The sequence below is a fragment of the Pongo pygmaeus genome, chromosome 3, assembly GCF_028885625.2.
Source record: "Pongo pygmaeus isolate AG05252 chromosome 3, NHGRI_mPonPyg2-v2.0_pri, whole genome shotgun sequence".
Taxonomy (NCBI): domain Eukaryota; kingdom Metazoa; phylum Chordata; class Mammalia; order Primates; family Hominidae; genus Pongo; species Pongo pygmaeus.
Window position 1 is genome coordinate 6514960 of NC_072376.2, and position 19506 is coordinate 6534465.

At 53.9% G+C, this 19506-nt stretch overlaps 1 protein-coding gene across 6 annotated transcripts in view; it reads left to right on the forward strand.

The window, feature by feature from the left end:
- Positions 1-19506, forward strand: part of PPP2R2C (protein phosphatase 2 regulatory subunit Bgamma) — a 247451-nt gene that overhangs the window by 211991 nt on the left and 15954 nt on the right. For all 6 annotated transcript variants that reach the window (XM_054484751.1, XM_054484755.1, XM_054484756.2 and 3 more), the window contains one exon: positions 7229-7393. In XM_054484751.1, coding sequence (XP_054340726.1) covers positions 7229-7393 — 165 coding nt within the window. The remainder of the gene's footprint in view (positions 1-7228; positions 7394-19506) is intronic.

Below are 19506 nucleotides of genomic sequence, written 5' to 3' on the forward strand. Positions count from 1 at the left end.
TCCTCCTGCCTCGGCCTCCCAAAGTGCTGGGATTACAGGCGTGAACCACCATGCCCGGCCAGCACAGCACTCTTGTATTTGTACCGCAGCAGCAATACTTTCAACACCCTGCAGAGGGACGGCCCCTTTGAATGGCCTTTGTCAGTGAGAATCCACTCCTAAAAAACCCCTCACACCCTGGGGCCTCCTTGACCATGCCTCTTATCTCTACTTTAAGAGCTGCTTCCCCTTGAGATGGTTTGCAACCTCCTGCCCCCTGGGCCCTGATCAGAGGGGACCACAATGGGCTGATTCATTCATTCAGTCAGCAACCACTTACTAAGCACCTACTGTGTGCCAGGCATTGAAGGTGCAGCAGCAATCCTGACAGGCAGGTCCCTGCCGTCACTGGGGGCAGACAGCAACAAACAGGCCAATAATGTAATAAGCAGTGATTAATGCTTGCAAAAAGAGAAAGCAGAAAATCTATAATTAAACAAGGTAAAATAAATGTTTATTCTGAGGGGCAGAGGAGATTTATAGGAGGTTACTTTGTTAAGGAGCATTCAGGCAGAGATCTGAAGGGCATGAGTGTGAGGGCCCTGCAGTGGGAATGTGCCCATCACTCCCTGGGTTGATTGGACACCTCCTCCTTGCGCACAATCTACAGCTTCTTCTAAGGGGCAATGGGGCCCGGCTGTGGGGGGCTGTGGACGGAGGAACCCAAGCTGGATTCGCAATCATGCACCCGGGCTCAGGTATCAGCTCTGCTGCTCACTGTCTGTGGAACCCTCTGAGCCTGTCTCTGGACCTAAAGAAAGCGAAGTGGAACATCAGCTGCCTTCTGCACCCTATTAGTGTGTGTTGGGATGGGGGTGGGGGGCAAATGAGTGTGAACAGAGTTTCTAAATTGGAAGGGCTGTTCCCAGGGAAAGGTTCAGAGTCGTCTCCTCATCTAATATTTGTGCACAGATCAGTCATGCAGCGAACATGTCCCAGGCACCAGCTCTGGGCAGGTCGTGTGTGAGGGGTGTGGGGGCACAGAGGTGAATCAGGAGGGGGAGCTGGCCCTGGAGCCGACTGCAGGGTGGGACAGATGGGCACATACACAGCACGGTGGTCCTGAGGATGAGCAGACGGGTAGGGCCTCGCCGTGGTGTTCAGGCAGAGACTCAGAATGCTCCGGCAGCTTCGAACTGCTGGATATGGCTGGTGGGTACGGAGGGAGAAGCGGCCAAGGTGAGACGGAGGAAGAGCAGGCAGGGGCAGCACGCTGGGCAAGTCCGACCTCCTCGGTGGGGTGGGAGAGGCCACCACGCAGGGTGGTGGGGAGTCCTGCAGCTGTTTGAGGAATTTCACTCTAGCTGAGCTTGGGCACGGACCCCCATGGGGACAGAGATGCTGATGGCCTGGGCTGAGGGGCAGAGCATAAGGGGTTCAGGTGGAGGAGCCCCGGGACCTGAAGTCTGGCTGGACAAGGGAAGGGCTTAGAATGAGGAAGAAGCCCCCTGATGCCTGGCTTGGTGCCCCAGGGCTGGGGATGGGGAAATGGGGAGTTCTAGAGAAGGAGCGGTGTGGGGGGCTGTCAGTGTGGGGGGCTGTCGGTGTGGGGGGGCTGTCGGTGTTGGGGGGCTGTCGGTGTTGGGGGCTGTCGGTGTGGGGGTGTGTCGGTGTGGGGGGCTGTCCATGTTGGGCTGTCGGTGTGGGGGGGCTGTCGGTGTGGGGAGGCTGTCGGTGTTGGGGGCTGTCGGTGTTGGGGGCTGTCGGTGTTGGGGGGCTGTCGGTGTGGGGGTGTGTCGGTGTGGGGCTGTCCGTGTTGGGCTGTCGGTGTGGGGGGGGCTGTCTGTGTGGGGAGGCTGTCGGTGTTGGGGGCTGTCGGTGTTGGGGGGCTGTCGGTGTGGGGGGGCTGTCGGTGTGGGGGGCTGTTGGTGTTGGGGGGCTGTCGGTGTGGGGGGGCTGTCAGTGTTGGGGGGCTGTTGGTGGCTGCCCATAGCACTGGCATTGCGTCTGCTCTTATTTCCCAACTCCCAGGAAGCACCTTGGGTGGGTTAGTGTCCTGTGGCTGCTGTGGCAAATTGCCATAAACTTCATGGCTTCAAAATACAGATATATTCTCACCGTCCTGGGGGCCACAAGTTCTCAATCCAGGTGTTGGCAGGGCCGTGCTCTCTCTGAAGGTTCTAGGGGAGGAGGCTTCCTCGTCTCCTCCAGCTCCGGGGCTCCTGGTGTTCCTGTAGCCATTGCTCCCATCTCTGCATTTGTCTCCACATGGCCTTCTCCTCTGGTGTCTCCTCTTCTGTCTCTTAGAATGTCACTTGTCATTGCATTTAGGGCCCACCTGGGTAATCCAGGGTGATCTCATCTCAAGATCTTTAACTACATCTGCAGAGACCCTTTTCCCAAATGAGATCACACTCCACAGTCTCTGGGGGTTAGGATGTTACGGACATATACTATGCTAACTTATTTGTGGGGGCCACTATTCAACCCACTGCAGTGGAGAAAAATAGCCTGTGCTCAGTTGAGGTGTATGGGATTGAAGAGCGATTTTACCTTCTCTCCTTTTCATCCTCTCTGCGTAACTTGCTCCTCTCTCTGGAATTCCTACCTGTGTCTGACAAACTTTTCTTGCAGGGAAAATGACTCTTAGCTGCTAGAGTGTGATTGGAAGGGAAACAAATCCCACCAGACAGTTGGAGTGGAATTAGATGGGAAAACAGAAGATGAATAATTCAAGCAGCTTTGCCAGGGGAAGGGGGACTCTTAAATGAGCCTAATTATGCTCGTTCCCAAGGGAGGCCAGTCCTGAAATGAACCTTGTGAAGCAGTTTTTCAAGCAGGATTTAGGTGGCTATCATGAAGCTGGGGTGGGGCCACCTGCGGTTAGTCCTGGAAAGGAAAGGGCCCAGGCACTCATTTTGCAGATGGGGAAAGCAAGTCTTGCAGAATGGAAATGATGTTCCAGTGACAGCCAAGACCAGACACCCAGCCGGGGGCCCCCAGTGACAGCCAAGACCAGATACCCAGCCGGGGGCCCTCAGCTTCTGACCTGGTGCTGGTCCTGCCTAAGTTAAAGCCACCGAGTGTGGTCACTGGGCCAAATGCTTCAAAGTCTACACACAGGGGGCCATGGTGTGGGGCAAAAAGGTGTGTTCACAGTAGCTGAGTTTGGGTGTAATTCTCGTGCCCCGGAGGCTTCTCCCACAGCTACTTCCCTTGTCAGGAGTCCATCTTCAGGGCCCTGTGTTATGATGGATTGAGGGAGCGCCAGCAGGGACCACCCCACTCGGTAATTAATTCTTTTTGCCAAGGGCTGGGCTGCGGGCCCGGGTAGGTCCTATGGCCACCTGAGGCAAGGTCTTGGAGAGGCGGTCCGAGGGACCAGGTGAGCATGGACCCAGCCCGGTGCCCACACCCTAAAGGATGCTGTGCTGCCCAGAGGTGCTGGGCACGGCTCTGGGCCTTGGAATTCAGAGGCTCGGGACTGCTTGCCTCCCCAGGGAGCTCTCACCGTGGGGACCCTGTTGTGGGGGGCCTGCCTCATTGGCTGTGACAGTGATTTTGCTCCTTCTGTAGGGTGACGTGGATGCAGGGCCTCTGTGTCACACGGTTGTTTCACAGCAGCCACCCTATCCAAGGACAGAGAGAAACAGCAGGAGAGATTCCCTTGTGATAGCTCCCCCATGGTCCTGGGCTGTTGGTGGGACCCAGGTTTGGGGGACTTTATCTCCCCAAAGCCAGGCCCTCGATCCCTTTGCCTTTGGGGACTCTGTGTCTCCAGCCTATACATGGGGCGCTTGATTGAGTGTTCCTGCCCATTAGCCGGCCCCGGCTTGCCGTGGCTCGGGTGTGTTTGCCACAGGGCTACAGATGTAATGGAGCCCTGCATACTTTTATTAATTAATTAATTTATTTATTTATTTACTTTTGAGATGGAGTCTTGCTCTGTCACCCAGTCTGGAGTGCAGTGGTGCGATCTCAGCTCACTGCAACCTCTGCCTCCCCAGTCAAGCGATTCTCCTGCCTCAGCCTCCCAAGTAGCTGGGATTTCAGGCACACGCCACCACGCCTGGGTAATTTTTTTTTTATGTTTAGTAGAGACGGGGTTTTGGCATGTTGTTCAGGCTGGTCTCGAACTCCTGAGCTCAGGTGACCTGCTCACCTCAGCCTCCCAAAGTGCTGGGATTACAGGTGTGAGCCATGGTGCCTGGCCTCCTACATACTTTGAAAAGTTCTGAAACATCCCCAGGTGGGAAAGGAAAGAGCGTTTGGGTGGACACTGAACCTGTCAGGGGGCTCAGGTTTTGCAGTGGTAGCAAACAACCTGAAGGTCTCCGAGGCTTCAAACACCCACTTTACACCTCCCACTCACGCTGCAAGTGTGTCCGTCACAGGCTGGCTTCGGTGCGATCTCATTGCAGAGGGAACAGTGTCACAGCAGACCACGTGCTGGCTCTCAAAACTTCAGCCTGGAAGTGACATGCCTCACTTGTCTATTCATTGGCAGAAGCAACAAGCCACTGGCCACTCTGGGTTCTGAAAGGCCGAGGGAGAGGTCTCCCCTGGGAGAGAACCTGGAATGTTCAGAGAACCCCCTGGGTGTCAGCGTTTGACTTCATCCCACCGAGTCCTCCTGCACCCACTGCACCCCATGAGTTATAACCCCAGGAAATACAGCGAGAATGAGTGTCCTGATGACGTGAGCAGAACTCATGCGGGACCCACGTTCCTGGGCACTTCTGTTGCCACCAAGCCTCCTGTGGCTTTTGTGTGTCTCAGGGTGTGCAGAGAGAATTTAGCCCCTGTCGTCTGCCTTGCCTCTCTACTGCACATTATCCATGGGCCGTCGCACTAATGTGCGTGATATTTCATCAGTGGCTGCACTTTTTCTGTGGATCCCACTTTAGTGAAGTTCAGTAAGGACCTGAGAGCCGCTCCGAGCGGGCAGCGTGTCCTGGAAAGACATGGGAGTCATTCGGCCCGGGAGGGCTGGGCTGCCAGGCGGACGCTGGTGAAATCAGCATGGCAGGAGGAGGGCTCTTTTCTTGCTTGGCCTTCAGTATCATTTTTCATTATTTAATCACTGCTGCTTTTCATACTGGAAAACTGTAGTTTCCTGGGAAACCAGCCAGGCGGTGATGACTTAACTCATTTTTCCCTCTCTTTCTATTTTTATGTGATTCTCAGTTTCTGGTTAATGATGTGCTTCCGGGAAGCAAGATTTGAGCACGAGGACAGAGACCCTTGTAGGTGCTTTCTGACTGCACAGATCAGCCATTTTTTTTTCCTGGCATTTTATAATCCCTCGTCTTTGGAGAGGTCAGAAAATACTGCTTGCTTGCTTTTTTTTTTTTTTTTTTTTTTTTTTTTTTTTAACAGAGTCTTGCCCTGTCACCAGGCTGGAATGTAATGGCGCAACCTCGGTTCACTGCAACCTCCACCTCCTAGGTTCAAGTGATTCCCCTGCCTCAGCCTCCTGAGTAGCTGAGACTACAGGTGTATACCACCGCTAATGTATTTTTAGCAGAGATGGGGTTTTGCCGTGTTGGTCAGGCTTGTCTCCAACTAATTTTTTTTTGTATTTTAGTAGAGACAGGGTTTTCCCACGTTGGCCAGGATGGCCTTGATCTCCTGACTTTGTGATCCGCCCACCTCAGCCTCCCAAAGTTCTGGGATTACAAATACTGCTTTCTTATTGAGAGAGGCAGCAGCTTGGGTGGAGGAAGAGGGAGGGCAGATGGATTTCAGAGTTTCAATCAGTATTTTCCAGATAGAAAATAATAAAAATGGAAACTGACATTCATTGAGCTTTGCAACGCATCAGGCAGTGTGTGAAGGGCTTTGCCTCTGATGATCTTCACACCAAAGTGATAAGGTTCTACTGCTGACTCATTTTATAGATGAGGAAGCTGAGGCATGGATAGCTGGGAACTCGCTCAGGGTCACACAGCCAGGAGGTGACAGAGCTGGGATTCAAACCCCAGACCTTCTGACTCCAGGGCTCACGTGCACCTGAAGAGTCAGAGGGAACAGACTGTGCAAAGCCCCATGCAGGGCCAGGGAGACTGGAGCCCGAGGTCATTGCTGTGAGAGGGGAGAGGGCCGTTCTGTCAGGGTGATGGGTGGGATCTAAAGCTGGAAAGCCGGAGAGAGGCTCGGGGGCGCCAGTCCTTGCATGCTCCAAGAGATTTTGATCTGCTGTTGGGCAGCAGGGAAGGGACGGGAAAAGAGCAGGTGCTGGGGCTGGGGAGGTTGTGAGACTGAATCCAGCCTTACCACTCACACCTGGGCCACCCCGGACAAGTTGCTCATCTTCTCTGTGCTCCAGTGTAACAGTCAGGGATACTGCCTTTGCAAGCAGCAAAGTTCTTGACTCTAAACAAAAATGGACATTTATTGGCTCCCACATTTAGCAGTCTGTGGGGAATGGCTTCAGATGCAGCTTGATCCGGGATTCCAATGGCATCACCAGATCTTTCTATGCACTCTTTCCACTGTCTGCCCCACCCTCAAGCTCCAGGGTTTCTCCTTGTCCTGGCAGCAGATAGAAGCTCCTTTCTACACCACCCAGCCCAGCAGGGGTGACCAAGCTGCATCCCAGCCTTTTCAGTATTCCAAGTCCTGGGGGCTGGAGGGCACAGATCAGAGCCGAGGTGGGGCCGACCCAGAAACCCAGAAGAACTTTTGCCCAAAGAAGAATCTCCATGCTGTAGACAGAAGAAGGGGAGTGGGTGCTGGGGACAGGAAGGGGAGCTCCCAGATGCCCACACACTCAATTCCAGAAACAATTTGAAAAGGGACTGGGAAGACTTGAAATCATTCACCAATAGCATCCACTGCCCAGTATGCAGTAGGCACAATATAAATGCTCTTTTTCTTCTGCTTGGCAACCAACAGGGGGAGGAGGGCAGAGGAGAGGGGCTCCACAGGTCAGTGCTATGTGTGGCTGGAACTGATGCACCTCACTAGGGTGGGGTGCAGGTGGGGGTGTGCAGGTCAGGAGGGAAGTGGTGGGTCCAGCTTCATGGGAACAGTAGACAGGCACCTAGAAGGGGTGGCCAGCAGGCAGTTCACCATGCAGGTCTGCAGCTCAGGGGAACACTTGGCTGGGATGCATTTTGAGGGTCTCAGGAACAGAGAGGCAGCTCAGACGCAAGGGTGGACGGCTTTGCCTGGGAGAGGTGTGGGAAACCTCGGGAAGGTGGAGCATTGCTCTTCACTGCCCCTTCCTTGACCGCACTGCCCCCAGACATCGTGGACATCAAGCCGGCCAACATGGAGGACCTCACGGAGGTGATCACAGCATCTGAGTTCCATCCGCACCACTGCAACCTCTTCGTCTACAGCAGCAGCAAGGGCTCCCTGCGGCTCTGTGACATGCGGGCAGCTGCCCTGTGTGACAAGCATTCCAAGCGTAAGTGCCTATGCCTGGGGGTGGGGGGCTGTGCATCGGGCAGGCGGGCGGGGAGGATGTCCTGTGCTGGTGCAGCTGCTGCAGGGGTGGTGGGTGTGGGATGAGCATGTCCTGGACTGGCCAAGGTGGGTGGGCCCATTGCTTCTTCAGTGCTGGCTGGTCAGGGAGCCTGGTCTTGCCACCTGCTGCCCCCCAGAGTCCCTGCACAGCCAGGGACAGCCCAGCTTTTAGGGTTCAGGGCTCTAGGGCAAGGGTCAGGGCATCCAGAAGGTAAGGAGGCACCAAACTTAAATGTCACCTCCTGTAGGAAGCCTTCCCGGACCCCTACTTTAGATCTGGATCCTCCTCTGTGGCCCCGTAGCCCCCAAAGCTTCCCTCTCATCTGGAACTAGCCACACCCGGCAGACTTGCTGTGGGCTGCCCATCTTCTCCGGCTCCTTGGAGCAGGGTCTGTAACACGTCCCCTCATCCTAGAGCCCACCACAGGGCCTGCTGTGGGGGTCTCACAGGGGTATCTGTGGAGGTCTGGGGCTGAACCAGTTCCAGGGGACATTTTGTGACACAGCAGCCCCCAGCATAGCAGCTCACACTGAACACTCACTCTGAGCCCAGCCCCCACCAAGGGCTTTACCTGTGAACTCATCGAATCTTCACACAAGCCCCAGGAGGTGCTGTTCGGAAGAGGAAACAGAAGTTCCAGTTATTGGCCCAAGGTCACCCAAATTCAACAGTGGCAGGGCTGGGCTGCCTGGCACTGGGTTGTGGCCATGGGCTGCACACTGCCACAGCCGTCCCAGAGGCGAGGGATCCCTGAAGGCGAGGGATCAGGCCACGGCATTCTCCTTCCCAGACAGCCCTGCAGGGCTAGCAAGGGGCCAGGCAGGAGGCGGGGTGTCCCCCAGGCAGAGGGCAGGGACTTTGCTTATCTGGTTCCCCTCACTGTCTGTCCCCAGCACCTACCACGGTGTCTGGAAATAAACACTTGTTGAATAAATCCCGGAGGAGCCTGACTGAAGCCTGGGTGCCAGCGGCAGAGGGCTATTTGGGAGCAATGGGGCCACACTGTTCCCTTAGGGAGTCTGGTTTTGCTGGGCAGTCAGACAGGGTGCACACCAGCCCCAGGACTCAGGCTCAGGGCCCCCCAAAACCTCCAGCTTCTGCCTCCTTCCTTGGCCAAGTTCTGGCCCCTACGTCCACCCCCTCATCTCCTCTGGGTTTGTCCACGCTCCGTGTGTCATGCTCAGCCATCCAGGCATTCAGTAGGCGCCTATTCCTGGCATGGGCGTGCAGCAGAGGCCCACCCTCAGGAGCTGGCATCTGCGGGGGAGACAGACAGTGAACACACACCTGACGCATGTCTGGGTGTGGTGAGCAATGGCACCAACACCCACAAAGTCAGGTACAGGGACAGAGGCGGTCAGGGAGGGCCTCCCTGAAGAGACCACAGTGGAACAGACACCCTGAGGAGGGGGGCGGTGCCGATCTCTGGGGAAGAATGTTCTAGAAGGAGGGCACTGCAGTGGCTGTGACTCCAGACATTGCCTGTAGGTCAAGGGAGGGACTGGGTTTTGTTCTGGGTGAGCTGAGAAGGAGAAGCTGTGGGTTGTCATGAGATTGGGACTTGAAGAGGAGGAGGAGACGCCACAGAGGGTCCCCGGGGGAGCAGGCATCAGAGGTCCCTGCAGGGTCTGCAGGAAGAAATGGTGACCCCGGTGATGGGGGGTGTTGGGAGGTGGGGCAGGGCTCACCTGGCTACTCCCTCTGGATGTTGCTTGGAGGTCGAGCTTTGCCTTGTGGGGCGTGACTCTGTGGTTTGGTTTGAGCTGTGGGTGAAGGTGGGGCCGTGGCCTGGAACAACAGGGGGTGCCGGGGACCAGCAGGCAGGTTTCAGACCCGTGAGCCTGAGGCCCGTATTGGGCTCCAAGGAAAGGGGTCGAGTAGGCAGCCAGATGTCCAGGCAGCAATGCCACCTGGAGATAAATGTGGAGTTAGTGGCCATGGATGGATAGGAGGTTGGAGACCAGCTGAGATTCCCGGGATGCAGGGGGCCTGGGGCTGCGTCCTGTGTGCCACAACAAAGGACCACACACTTGGTGGCTTAAAACAGGGCATATGTATAGTCTCAGTCCGCAGTCCCACAGCCGGCTCACTGGCTATAATGAAGGTGCCGCGGGCTGGTACCTTCTGGAGGCTCTTGGGGAGCACAGGTTTCTCTGCCTCTTCTGGCTTCTAGAGGTGCCGAGTTCCCTGGCACATGGCCCCTCCCCCATTCTCCAAGCCCACAGCGGCCAAGCCTCTCTCACGTCTCTGACCCTCCTGTCTGTCTTTCGTGTATAAAACCCTTGTGATCACCTTGCCCCCGCCACCCCCGGTGATCCAGGATGACTTCCTCATCTCAAGGTTGGCTGAGTTGCAGCCTTGATTTCATCTTTGGCCTTATTTTGACTTTGCCGTGTAGCATAGCATAGTCACAGGTGCTAGGGATCAGGACGCAGCCGTCGCTGGGGGCCGTTCCACTGCCTACTGCAGGGCACTGCCCCCTCCCCCCCCAACCTACGCCTCCCGCCCAGTGACTCAGGCTGCATGTGCCTCCAGCTGTGCCTGTGTGCAGCCAGCTCTGGGTTAGAATAGAATGGGAGAATATTGGGGAAGAGAGGGGGTTCTTCCTGCTCCTGGTCCGCTGCTGACCCCGTGTGAGCTCTGTGGGAAGGAGGATGGGGCTTCATGGCACCCTGTTGTTTATAGGGGTGGAAATCCAGAAACATTCTCAATATCCTAATCTTAAATGCTAAGATTATTCAACTCTTCTAAAATGAGTGAGGCAGCTTTTCCTTTCTTTTTCTGGAACCGTTAGTGTAATATATCTGCTCCTTGAAGTATTAGGAAAACTTGTGTGCAAATCTATTCGGCGTCCTTTTGAGGGACAGAAGGAAAATTTTAAGCAAGCAGTTTAAAATGCCGAGAAAATGATGTCAACAATGATGACATCCATGTAATAGGAATATTGTTCGGTCATGTCAGCTATTGTTTTAGAAGATTTTTTAATGCCACAGGGAAATGATTACGTTGAAAGATTTAGGGGATAACAAAATAAGGCTATGACCACCAAAAAAATGGAAACAGAGAAAACTCTGGAAAGAAATATACAAGTTGTCCCTGAGTGGTGAGCTATAAGAAACTGATGGAATATTTTCTTTTTATTTTTCTGTGTATTTTTACCATTTGAATCAGAAAACACATGTGTGTGCAGGAAGGGTGGAATTTAGAGAGAACAGAGACGGACATAGGACAGTTTTGTGCACCGCTCAATGTTTGTGTGACATTTTTCAGTGGGCTAGAGGGGGCCGTCAGTCCCCCTTTGGCTCCCGAAGCCTGTGCTATCCAGTTCCGCAGGGCAGAAGCAGCAGTCACATATACCTTGCACATTTCGTGAGTCCAAGCACAGACACATCCATTTCAGCCACGTAATTTCATATGCCTGATGATGTATGAGCCTTGTGTGAATCAGCCAATGAACTCAAGAGTGCAAGAAATATGACTGTTTTCGATGACTCAATTCAATTTCATTCTTCACCCCCAGCTCCCAGGGCTGCAGTGAACGTTAACTTTAGGGCCTTGGCAGATTCCACTCCTCTCCGGATTGCACTGAGGTTCCGGAAGGCTCTGGCAGGCCGAGGTGCAGAGAGAGGGACGTGGTGTCTTCCAGGCCACTGAGGACTTTTGATTGTGCCTGGGCGACCTTGGGGCCAGGTCCTTGCTGACAAATCCCCAAGGGCCTGTTGGCTGTGCCCAGTGACTCACCTGGGAGGTTGGCAACATGCTGACCTCTGGGGGCTCTTGCCCCCACCAGTGATCCCAAGTCTGTAGACAGGGTGGGGCTGCCTGTGATTTACTAAGGTTGTATGTATGCTTTTTGCACACACAGTCATAGGTGAAGTTGGTTTATAATTTTCTTTTCTTATACTCTCTTTGCCCAATTTTAAGATTATTCAACTCTCCTAAAATGAACTGGGCAGCTTTTTCTTTCTTTTTCTGGAACAGTTGATGTAATATATCTGCTCCTTGAAATCTTAGGAAAACTTGTGTGCAAATCTATTTGGTGTCCTTTTGAGGAAGAGAAGTTTTTTTTCTTTTTTTTTAGACAGAATTTGGCTCCATCACCCTGACACCATCTTGGCTCACTGCAGCCTCCACCTCCTGGGTTCAAGGGATTCTCTCACCTCAGCCTCTGGAGTAGCTGGGATTACAGGTGTATACCACCATGCCTGGCTAATTTTTTTTTGTATTTTTAGTAGAGACAGGGTTTTGCTATGTTGGCTAGGCTGGTCTTGAACTCCTGGCCTCCAGTGCTGGGATTATAGGCATGAGCCACCATACCCGGCCAAGAGAAGAAAAATTTTAAACAACCAGCTTAATTTCTTTTTTGATTATTGATTTATGCAAATTTTATTTAAAATTTTTCTAGAATATTTTTCATTCTCAAACTCAATATCCTGTACGGAAACTTTCTCTTTCATGCCAGCAAAAAGATTGTGGAGCAGTTTTTAGCATGCTTTTACAGCTTCCATTTCTCCAAATTTAATTTGCCACACATCGGGGCAAGTGGCTGAAGTGTCTGTCCTTCTGCGTGCCTTGTCCAGGCTGTGTTTTTGCTCTGGGGCTCTCATGGGAAATCAAGCACGCAGCCGATTTCCAATTAGCAGGTGGCGGCGGTTTTTAATCTGAACACAAATGGCTGTTATTTGAGCTAATTTTTTAAAAGAGATTTGGGGATTAGGATTAGTTCTTCACCTCCCACTTCCATCCATGTATCCAATTACTGCTCAAAACTCAGGGAGCGGCTGATAGTGACACCCCAGAGACGCGCTCACAGCATCATTTTCCTAACAGAATCAGATCGCGAATGAAGAGTGTCCTGGATGCAGGAAAGTGCGCATTTCTGCCATTGGACAGATGAGGAGACCGGGGGTCCGAGAAGCTCTGTGACTTCCCTGGACCCCTCCTCCATCAGGGCAGAGCTGGGGGCACACAGGCCACTCTGTTCCCTCTGCAGCTTCCCACCTTTCTCCGAAGCACTGGAAATCCGCGTCTTGAGTCTGCTTGGCAGGGTGACAGGGTAACCATGGAAACAACCATACATGAGTCCTCAAAATAGACAGTTACTTCTGCTTATGACAGCACAGAGCCCGTGGAAAGAAAGGGCCATGCCTGGAACACTGGGATTTCTTAGAATCGGGGCTGATGATGGCCGAGACCCTTCATAGGCCCCCAACGACGTGCCTGGCCCGGTGTTGGGTGAAATAATAACCGCAGCTCATTCCTTGCACACTTAGTGCACACACATGCTGTTTTCAGTTTATATCTCATTAAATACTCAGTACCTATGATGGGTGTGTTATAGTATTCATCCTACAGATGAGGAAATTGAATACACTTGACCCTGGAATGATGTGGGGGTTAGGGGTGCAGACAGTGCCTGAACGCAGTTGAAAGTCCACACTTAACTTTTGACTCCCCCAAAACTTCACTTCTAATAGCTGGCTGTTGGTGGGGAGTATTACCAGTAACATCAACAGCTGATGAACATTTGAAGAGACTGTTGAAGAGACTGATGTCTACGTGGATTTTATGCATTTGTGACATACCTAACTTTTTCTTTTCTCATATATATATGTATGTATGTATATGTATATATGTATGTGTGTGTGTATATATATATGTGTATATATACACATATATATATACATATATATGTACACACATATATATATACACACATATATATATATATATATCCGAGGCTACAGGGTTCATCTGAGTTTTTTCAAATTGTGGCAAATCTCCAAAATGTTTTCAGTATATTTACTGGGAAAATCACACATCAGGGGACCTGCAGGTTCACGCCTGCGTTGTGTGAGGGTCAAGAGGCAACTGTATACTCACTTCTCATCACTGTGGGAACAATTGCCACGAGCTTAGTAGTTCAAAACAACACAAAAGACTGTTGTACATTCTGGAACTCAGGGGCTAAAATGAAGGCGTCAGCTGGCCTGTGTTATCTCTGGAGGCCGCAGGACGGGGCTGTTTTCTGATCTTTTCCAGCTACTACAGGCTTCTAGAGGCTGCCTGCACTCCTCAGCTCATCATTCCAACGTCTGCTTCCATCATCCCATCTCTTTCTTCCATCTTTGACCTTCCTTCTTCCTCCTATACAGACCCTTGTGATGACATTGGGCCCATCCAGATTATCTAGGGTCACCTCCCTACCTCAAGGTCCTTCACTTAATGACATCTGCAAAGCCCCTTTTACCATGTGAGGTAACAGGTGCACAGATTCTAGGGTGGAGGATGTAGATAGACACCTTTAGGGGTCATTGTTGTCTACTACATTGAAGCACAGAGAGATTAAGACATTTGTCCAAGGTCACACAGCTAAGTAGAGCCAAGATAGAGCCTCAGAGAGTCTCATGCCTTCAGCCTGCACTCTTTCTCCCTTACTAATCACAGAAGCCTTGAGAACTAAAACTCTTACAGGAATTCTGGGTGAGCTGGGTTGTTGTTGTTGTTTTTTTTTTTTTTTGAAACGAAGTCTCATTCTATTGCCCAGGCTGGAGGGCAATGGCGTGATCTTGGCCCACGGCAACCTCCGCCTCCCGGGTTCAAGCAATTCTCCTGCCTCAGCCTCCTCAGTAGATGGGACTGCAGTTGCCCGCCACCACGCCCGACTTTTTGTATTTTTAGTAGAGACAAGGTTTTGCCATGTTGGCCAGGCTGGTCTCAAACTCCTGACGTCAGGTGATCTGTCCACTTCGGCCTCCCGAAGTGCTGGGATTATAGGCGTGAGCCACCGCCCCCAACCTGAGTGGGTTCATTTAAAAGGGCTGTGTGGGCTCAACTCCCAGGGCTCACTCTAGTAATGGATCTGCTGCAGAAAGACCAGCCCCAGCCCAGACCCTGCAGCTATCCAGGTGCAGGACCAGGGCAAAGCTCCCCAACAGTGGGAATAGCCCATGTGAAGGCCCTGTGGCTGGATACGGAGGCTGGAGAGAGGAGGTGAGGTCAGAGAGGTGTGTGGCTGGAGGAGGCCTCACAGGCCAGGGCAAGAGCTTCGGGTTTCCTCTGAAAGAGACAGGAACCACAGGGCCTTCTGAGCAGGGAGTGGGCCAGCCTGGCCTTGTGTTCACAGGATCCCTCTGGCTGCCCAGTGGAGAATAAGCTGAGGGGTGAGGTAGAAGTGGGGGCCGGCTGGGGGCTAGTGTGTTCACGCAGGTGAGAGACGCTGGTGCGCAGAGTGAGCGGCCGGTGCAGGTGGGGAAGGTGGTGGGCCCTGCCCCCCATGTCAGGTGGGGCCTGCTGGATTTGCTGCCGATTGGATGGAGAGGGAGGGAGGGTCCGGGATGGCTTCAGGCTCTGTGCAGAGACCAGGCTCCCATCTGTGTGGAGGAACCACAGGAAGTGGACTGGTAAATAAGTAGGTGCATTGGAGTGGGAAGGTTTCCATGAAGGGCGTCAGGAGTCCTCTGATGCATTGCTTCTCAGGGGTCAGGAGAGGTGTCCCTGGATGAGAAAGAGCCTGGGAATGGGGGCGGGGGTGCCCTACCCCACAGTAGTGTCTGAGAGGAACCTGGCTGATGTCAGGACCCGTGTGGCTAGAACAGGTGGAGAGGCGGGCTCTTGTGTGCAAAGATGGGTTAAGGGGAGAGCGTGCCGGGCCTGGGGGCCACAGCTGGGCTTGAGTTATTTTGTTTGATGGGGCTCGATCACATGGTGCTGGGCAGGGAGTGACAACTGTCATCTCTTCATCAGTGAGCACTCATTGTGCTCACCTGTGCCCTTGTAGGAACTCCCTGCCTCCTCCCCACTGAGTACAGCCTCAGGGATGGGGAAGGAGGCCGCACAGGAGGCCCATTCCCAAACAGTGACATCACCTGGAACCCAGGAGCAAGCCAGTGTCCAGGGGTGCTCCGGGATCCATAACCCCCATCGTCCTTCTTCTGCTTCTCAGACCCTCCAAGCTCCTCCTGGAGCATGGCCTGAGGTGAGGCCAGGTGGCTCAGGCCACTCCACCCTCGTGGATGACCTTGTATCCCATCAGATCACAGGAGGGAGCTGTGGCCAGGGTAGCCCAGGGCAATCACTGCCCAGGACCCCATAGGCCCCTCTCCCCTCCAGGCCACCTCCTCCCGTGTTTTCCACCTCCACCCACCTGCAGGTCCCTCCCACCCTCATCTGTTTCTCTGGAGGCCTCACTGAGCTGCACTTGTCCCTGAATGCACGGTGCAAGCCCATGCATTTCTACCATCTGAACCCAATCGGCCTCCACCCCAGCCCCAGAGGAGTGTCGTCCACACACTGACAACGATGGGGGTGGGACACAGCAGGTACCACCAAGAGGGCCACAGAGCAAGTGCCACGGGCACACAGGGGCCACCCCCAGGCTGGTTGAGGCTTCTCCGCCAGGCCTGGAAACTGCAGTGGAACCGCATCAGGTTGGGGAAGAAAGGTGTCAGTGAGGGGCTGGAGCAGAAATGGCAGGCAGCAGCACAAGCTTCTCTCTGCTCAGGGAGCAGGGCAGGGCCATGAGGCAGGGTACGTGCTAGGCAGGGGCGCCAAGATGATCAGTGACTAATGACCAAGGCAGGACCCCTGGCCCGAGGGAGCTCACAGCCCCATGAGGGGACCCTGCCCTCCTGCCAGTGCCACAGAAGAAGGTACCCAGCAGCTTGGGGGCAGCAGAGGGTAAGCACAGGATTTCTTTAGAGAGCATCTGAACAATATGCACGAAAGCAAGGTGTGAGCCTGGGGTTCTGGATGATGTATAGGAGTTGGTAAGAAAGACCAGCTAAAAATGGGAAAGGGATCTCAGGGAGAGAAAATGATGTGAAAAATAACTCCAGGAATCCCTCCATGGTTTTATTGAGCAGCTACTTCAAGCCCCACACTGGGCCAGTGCCTCCAGGCATGACCTCTGAAGATCTCATCGTGTTCCTTCTCCAGATGAGGGAAGCTGGGCTCAGAGACGACCAGGGGCTTGCCTGAGGTCACACACAGCACGATCCACTCTGCTCTCTGCCCAGCACATGGCGGGGCAGGAGCTAGGGGAGGCAGGGGGAGATGCCTAGGGCTCAACATTGAGGAGATGCTCACCCCCAGAGCTTTTGAGTGGATGCAGTGCTCTAGAGGCCCAGCAGGAAGGGGGCTGGAGCGTGCGGCAGAGGGGAACTCGCGTGTGTGGGGCAGCAGCAGCAGGCTGATTGGAACCCATTGAGAAGGAGCCGGTCAGCTACAGGTAGGAGCCTAAACCTTGATCCTGTGGGCACTGGGGAGCCAAGGAGGGCTTTAAGCAGAAGGAGGTACAGTCGGTTGTGTGTGAGGCTGGAAAGGAAGGCGGGCACCCGCTCTCAGGCTTCACCTCCCGTTTCCTTTGATTCACAGGTCCGTCAGAGCCACCCCACACCTTGGTTGGGCTCCCCAGGTCCCCTCCACCTTGGCCTGAGCCGGGGATGGGGGTGGGGAAGGCTCTTTGTGGCCACAACACCGTGCAACACCCAAGGAGGAGGAGGATGTGGTTGTCAGGGAACTGGCTCGAGCCATGAGAGCCCTAATTATGCAAAATCATTAAAAAGAAACAGGATGGAGATTTTGGCTGATTGAGAGCTCTCCAACTTTTAAATAATTAGGGCGTGGGGGAGTGGGTGGAGATGGGACTGGGCCCATCACAAGTGACGGGGCTCTGAGACATGTTTCTTTAAACCCATGGCAGGAATAATTACTGTGAAATGTCCTTAGCGATTCAGTCAATTAGAGGGGAGACCCCTTATCTCCTGTTAGCGCTCTGAAGGAGGTGCAGCGGGGTGTGTGTGTGTGTGTGTGTTCGCGTGAGCACTCGGGGGCAGGGATTGATATGGAATAGTAGATTCCACTATCTTTTGGAAAAAAATCTATTGTATCAAAAATTTCATAGAAATGTCTGAAAAGAAAAAGAGGAACTTTTAGGAATGGTTTTTCAGGCTTATTAATATCCCTTCTGATCTATCGTTTGCATTTCTGTTCCTTGTGTCCTTAAAAACCCTCAGAAATGCCCGAGTACAGCCAGCAGTGGGGCGACAAGGGCCAGCATCATTTGGCTTTCTGTTTCCACCTGTCGATTCAATTGTCCTCTCAGCCTTTGATCTTTGTGGTTTTTCCTCCTGGAGGCTGGTAGGAGACTTGGCTACTCGTTCTGCCCTGTGACACCCAGCGCCAGTGCAGCCTGTGATTCTGGCTGCATCCACCTGCAAGTACTGCTGGGAACCTAGACCAGCCCTCGAGGTTTGGGGGAGTCTGGTCTGAGAGACCCCTGAGCAGGCGAGGGGGTACTAAGGCCACTGCCGAAGTCAGCCTGCGAGAGGCCGCCCTGGCTTAGCTTTGAACTCAACTCTGCCTCACCCCCAAGTGGCAGAAAGCCTAGTTCAGGCCAGACAGCGTTGCCGCCACTCACCTGGGCAGGTGCTGGGAGCCACCAGGTCCTGCTGAGATTCTGTTCCATGTTTACATCCACTTAGCCACCAGGGGTCCCTCTTCTCTCAAGCCTTCTCCCTGCTTCTCCTAAATATGAGGTCTCTACCCAATGCTAATCGAAAGGCAGCACAACATCACCCGTTTAAGGAATCAAGCGTTCAAAGTGATTTTCTTTACTGTAGGCATCAGAGAGAAAAGGGCACTGTGGTTGATCCTTCTTTGGCTTAACAAAGAAAAACTACAAATATATATATATCTATAGAAACAAAAATGCCAATTTAATTATTATTATCGGGGCACAAAACATTATCGTGTGAGATGACCAATTGGAACTCAGAGGTTTCAGAAGCTCAAGGTGACTCCCAGGGAGATTTTACTACCCCTGCCCCTACCCATCCTCCTCCAGGAAGGGAGGGGTTGGAGGGCTAGCAGGAGGGAGGGAGGGAGAGAGGGAAGGAGGAAGGGAGGGAGGAAGGGAGGGAGGAAGGGAGGGAGGGAGGAAGGGAGGGACAGAGGGAGGGAGGAAGAGAGGGAAGGAAGGAGGGAGGGAGGCAGGGAGGGAGGGAGGGAGGAAGAGAGGGAGGGAGGGAAGGAGGGAGGCAGGGAGGCAGGGAGGGAGGGAGGGAGGGAGAGAGGGAGGGAGGGAGGGAGGGATGGAAGGAAGGAGGGAGGGAGGCAGGGAGGGAGGGAGGGAAGGAGGGAGGCAGAGAGGGAGGGAGGGAGGGACGGAAGGAAGGAGGGAGGGAGGGAAGGAGGGAGGCAGAGAGGGAGGGAGGGACGGAAGGAAGGAGGGAGGGAGGGAAGTCGGTAGGGGTGCAGCACTCATTGTGCACTGGGCTCACTCTGCACAGGATCTTTGCTGCCTGCAGCCCTGCCTGTACCCAGGGTGGTGCCAGGCCTGGCTGCAGCCCCTTCCTCCCGCCCCTTCCTGAAAAGCGCCCTTGGCTCCTGTTGTAGGGAGGAGCAAGGCCAGGGCTCAGGGAGGTGAAGGCATTCAAGGCCACATGAGGGGCTCAGGGATTGAGACCCTGGCAGCCTGTTCTCTCCCAGCTCCCTCTGCGAGCGGCCTCACCCTTCCTTCCCATGGTGCTGGTTTTCTTTCTGGTCCTCCCTTCAATGTGCCCTTGTGGAAAGACGAAAGCTCGGGCCACTGAGAAGGGCATCCCTGTGAACGATGGAGGGAGATTGAGGTCAGGAGGCAGGCCTGCGGACCGGGGGCGTGTGGAGGGGTGGGTTGGGCTCCTGGAAAGGGAGGAGCCTACTATCAGTTTTGAGTTTCGTTAAACACCTGCCAGCCTGACAGCATTCTAATTCCAAAATATGACACCACCTATTAGTGGGTAAACTAGGCTCCCTCCCGCCTTCCTGGTCTTGACGCCAGGACTGGAAGGAGCGACCACCTGCCCTCAGGATACCTGGTACAGTGCCGCGGCTTCGAGGGCAGAGGTGTGGGGTTGAAGGCTGCCACTGCTCACCAGAGGCCGTGGAGAGGCTAAGGACAGAGATATAGATCTCCTGAGCTTCAGGGGTCTGCTTCAGAGACAGGTGTTTGGAGGCCTTGCTCTCAAGAGAGGTGGGGGGGACCTTCCTCCTGCTGCCTGCTCTGATTTGGG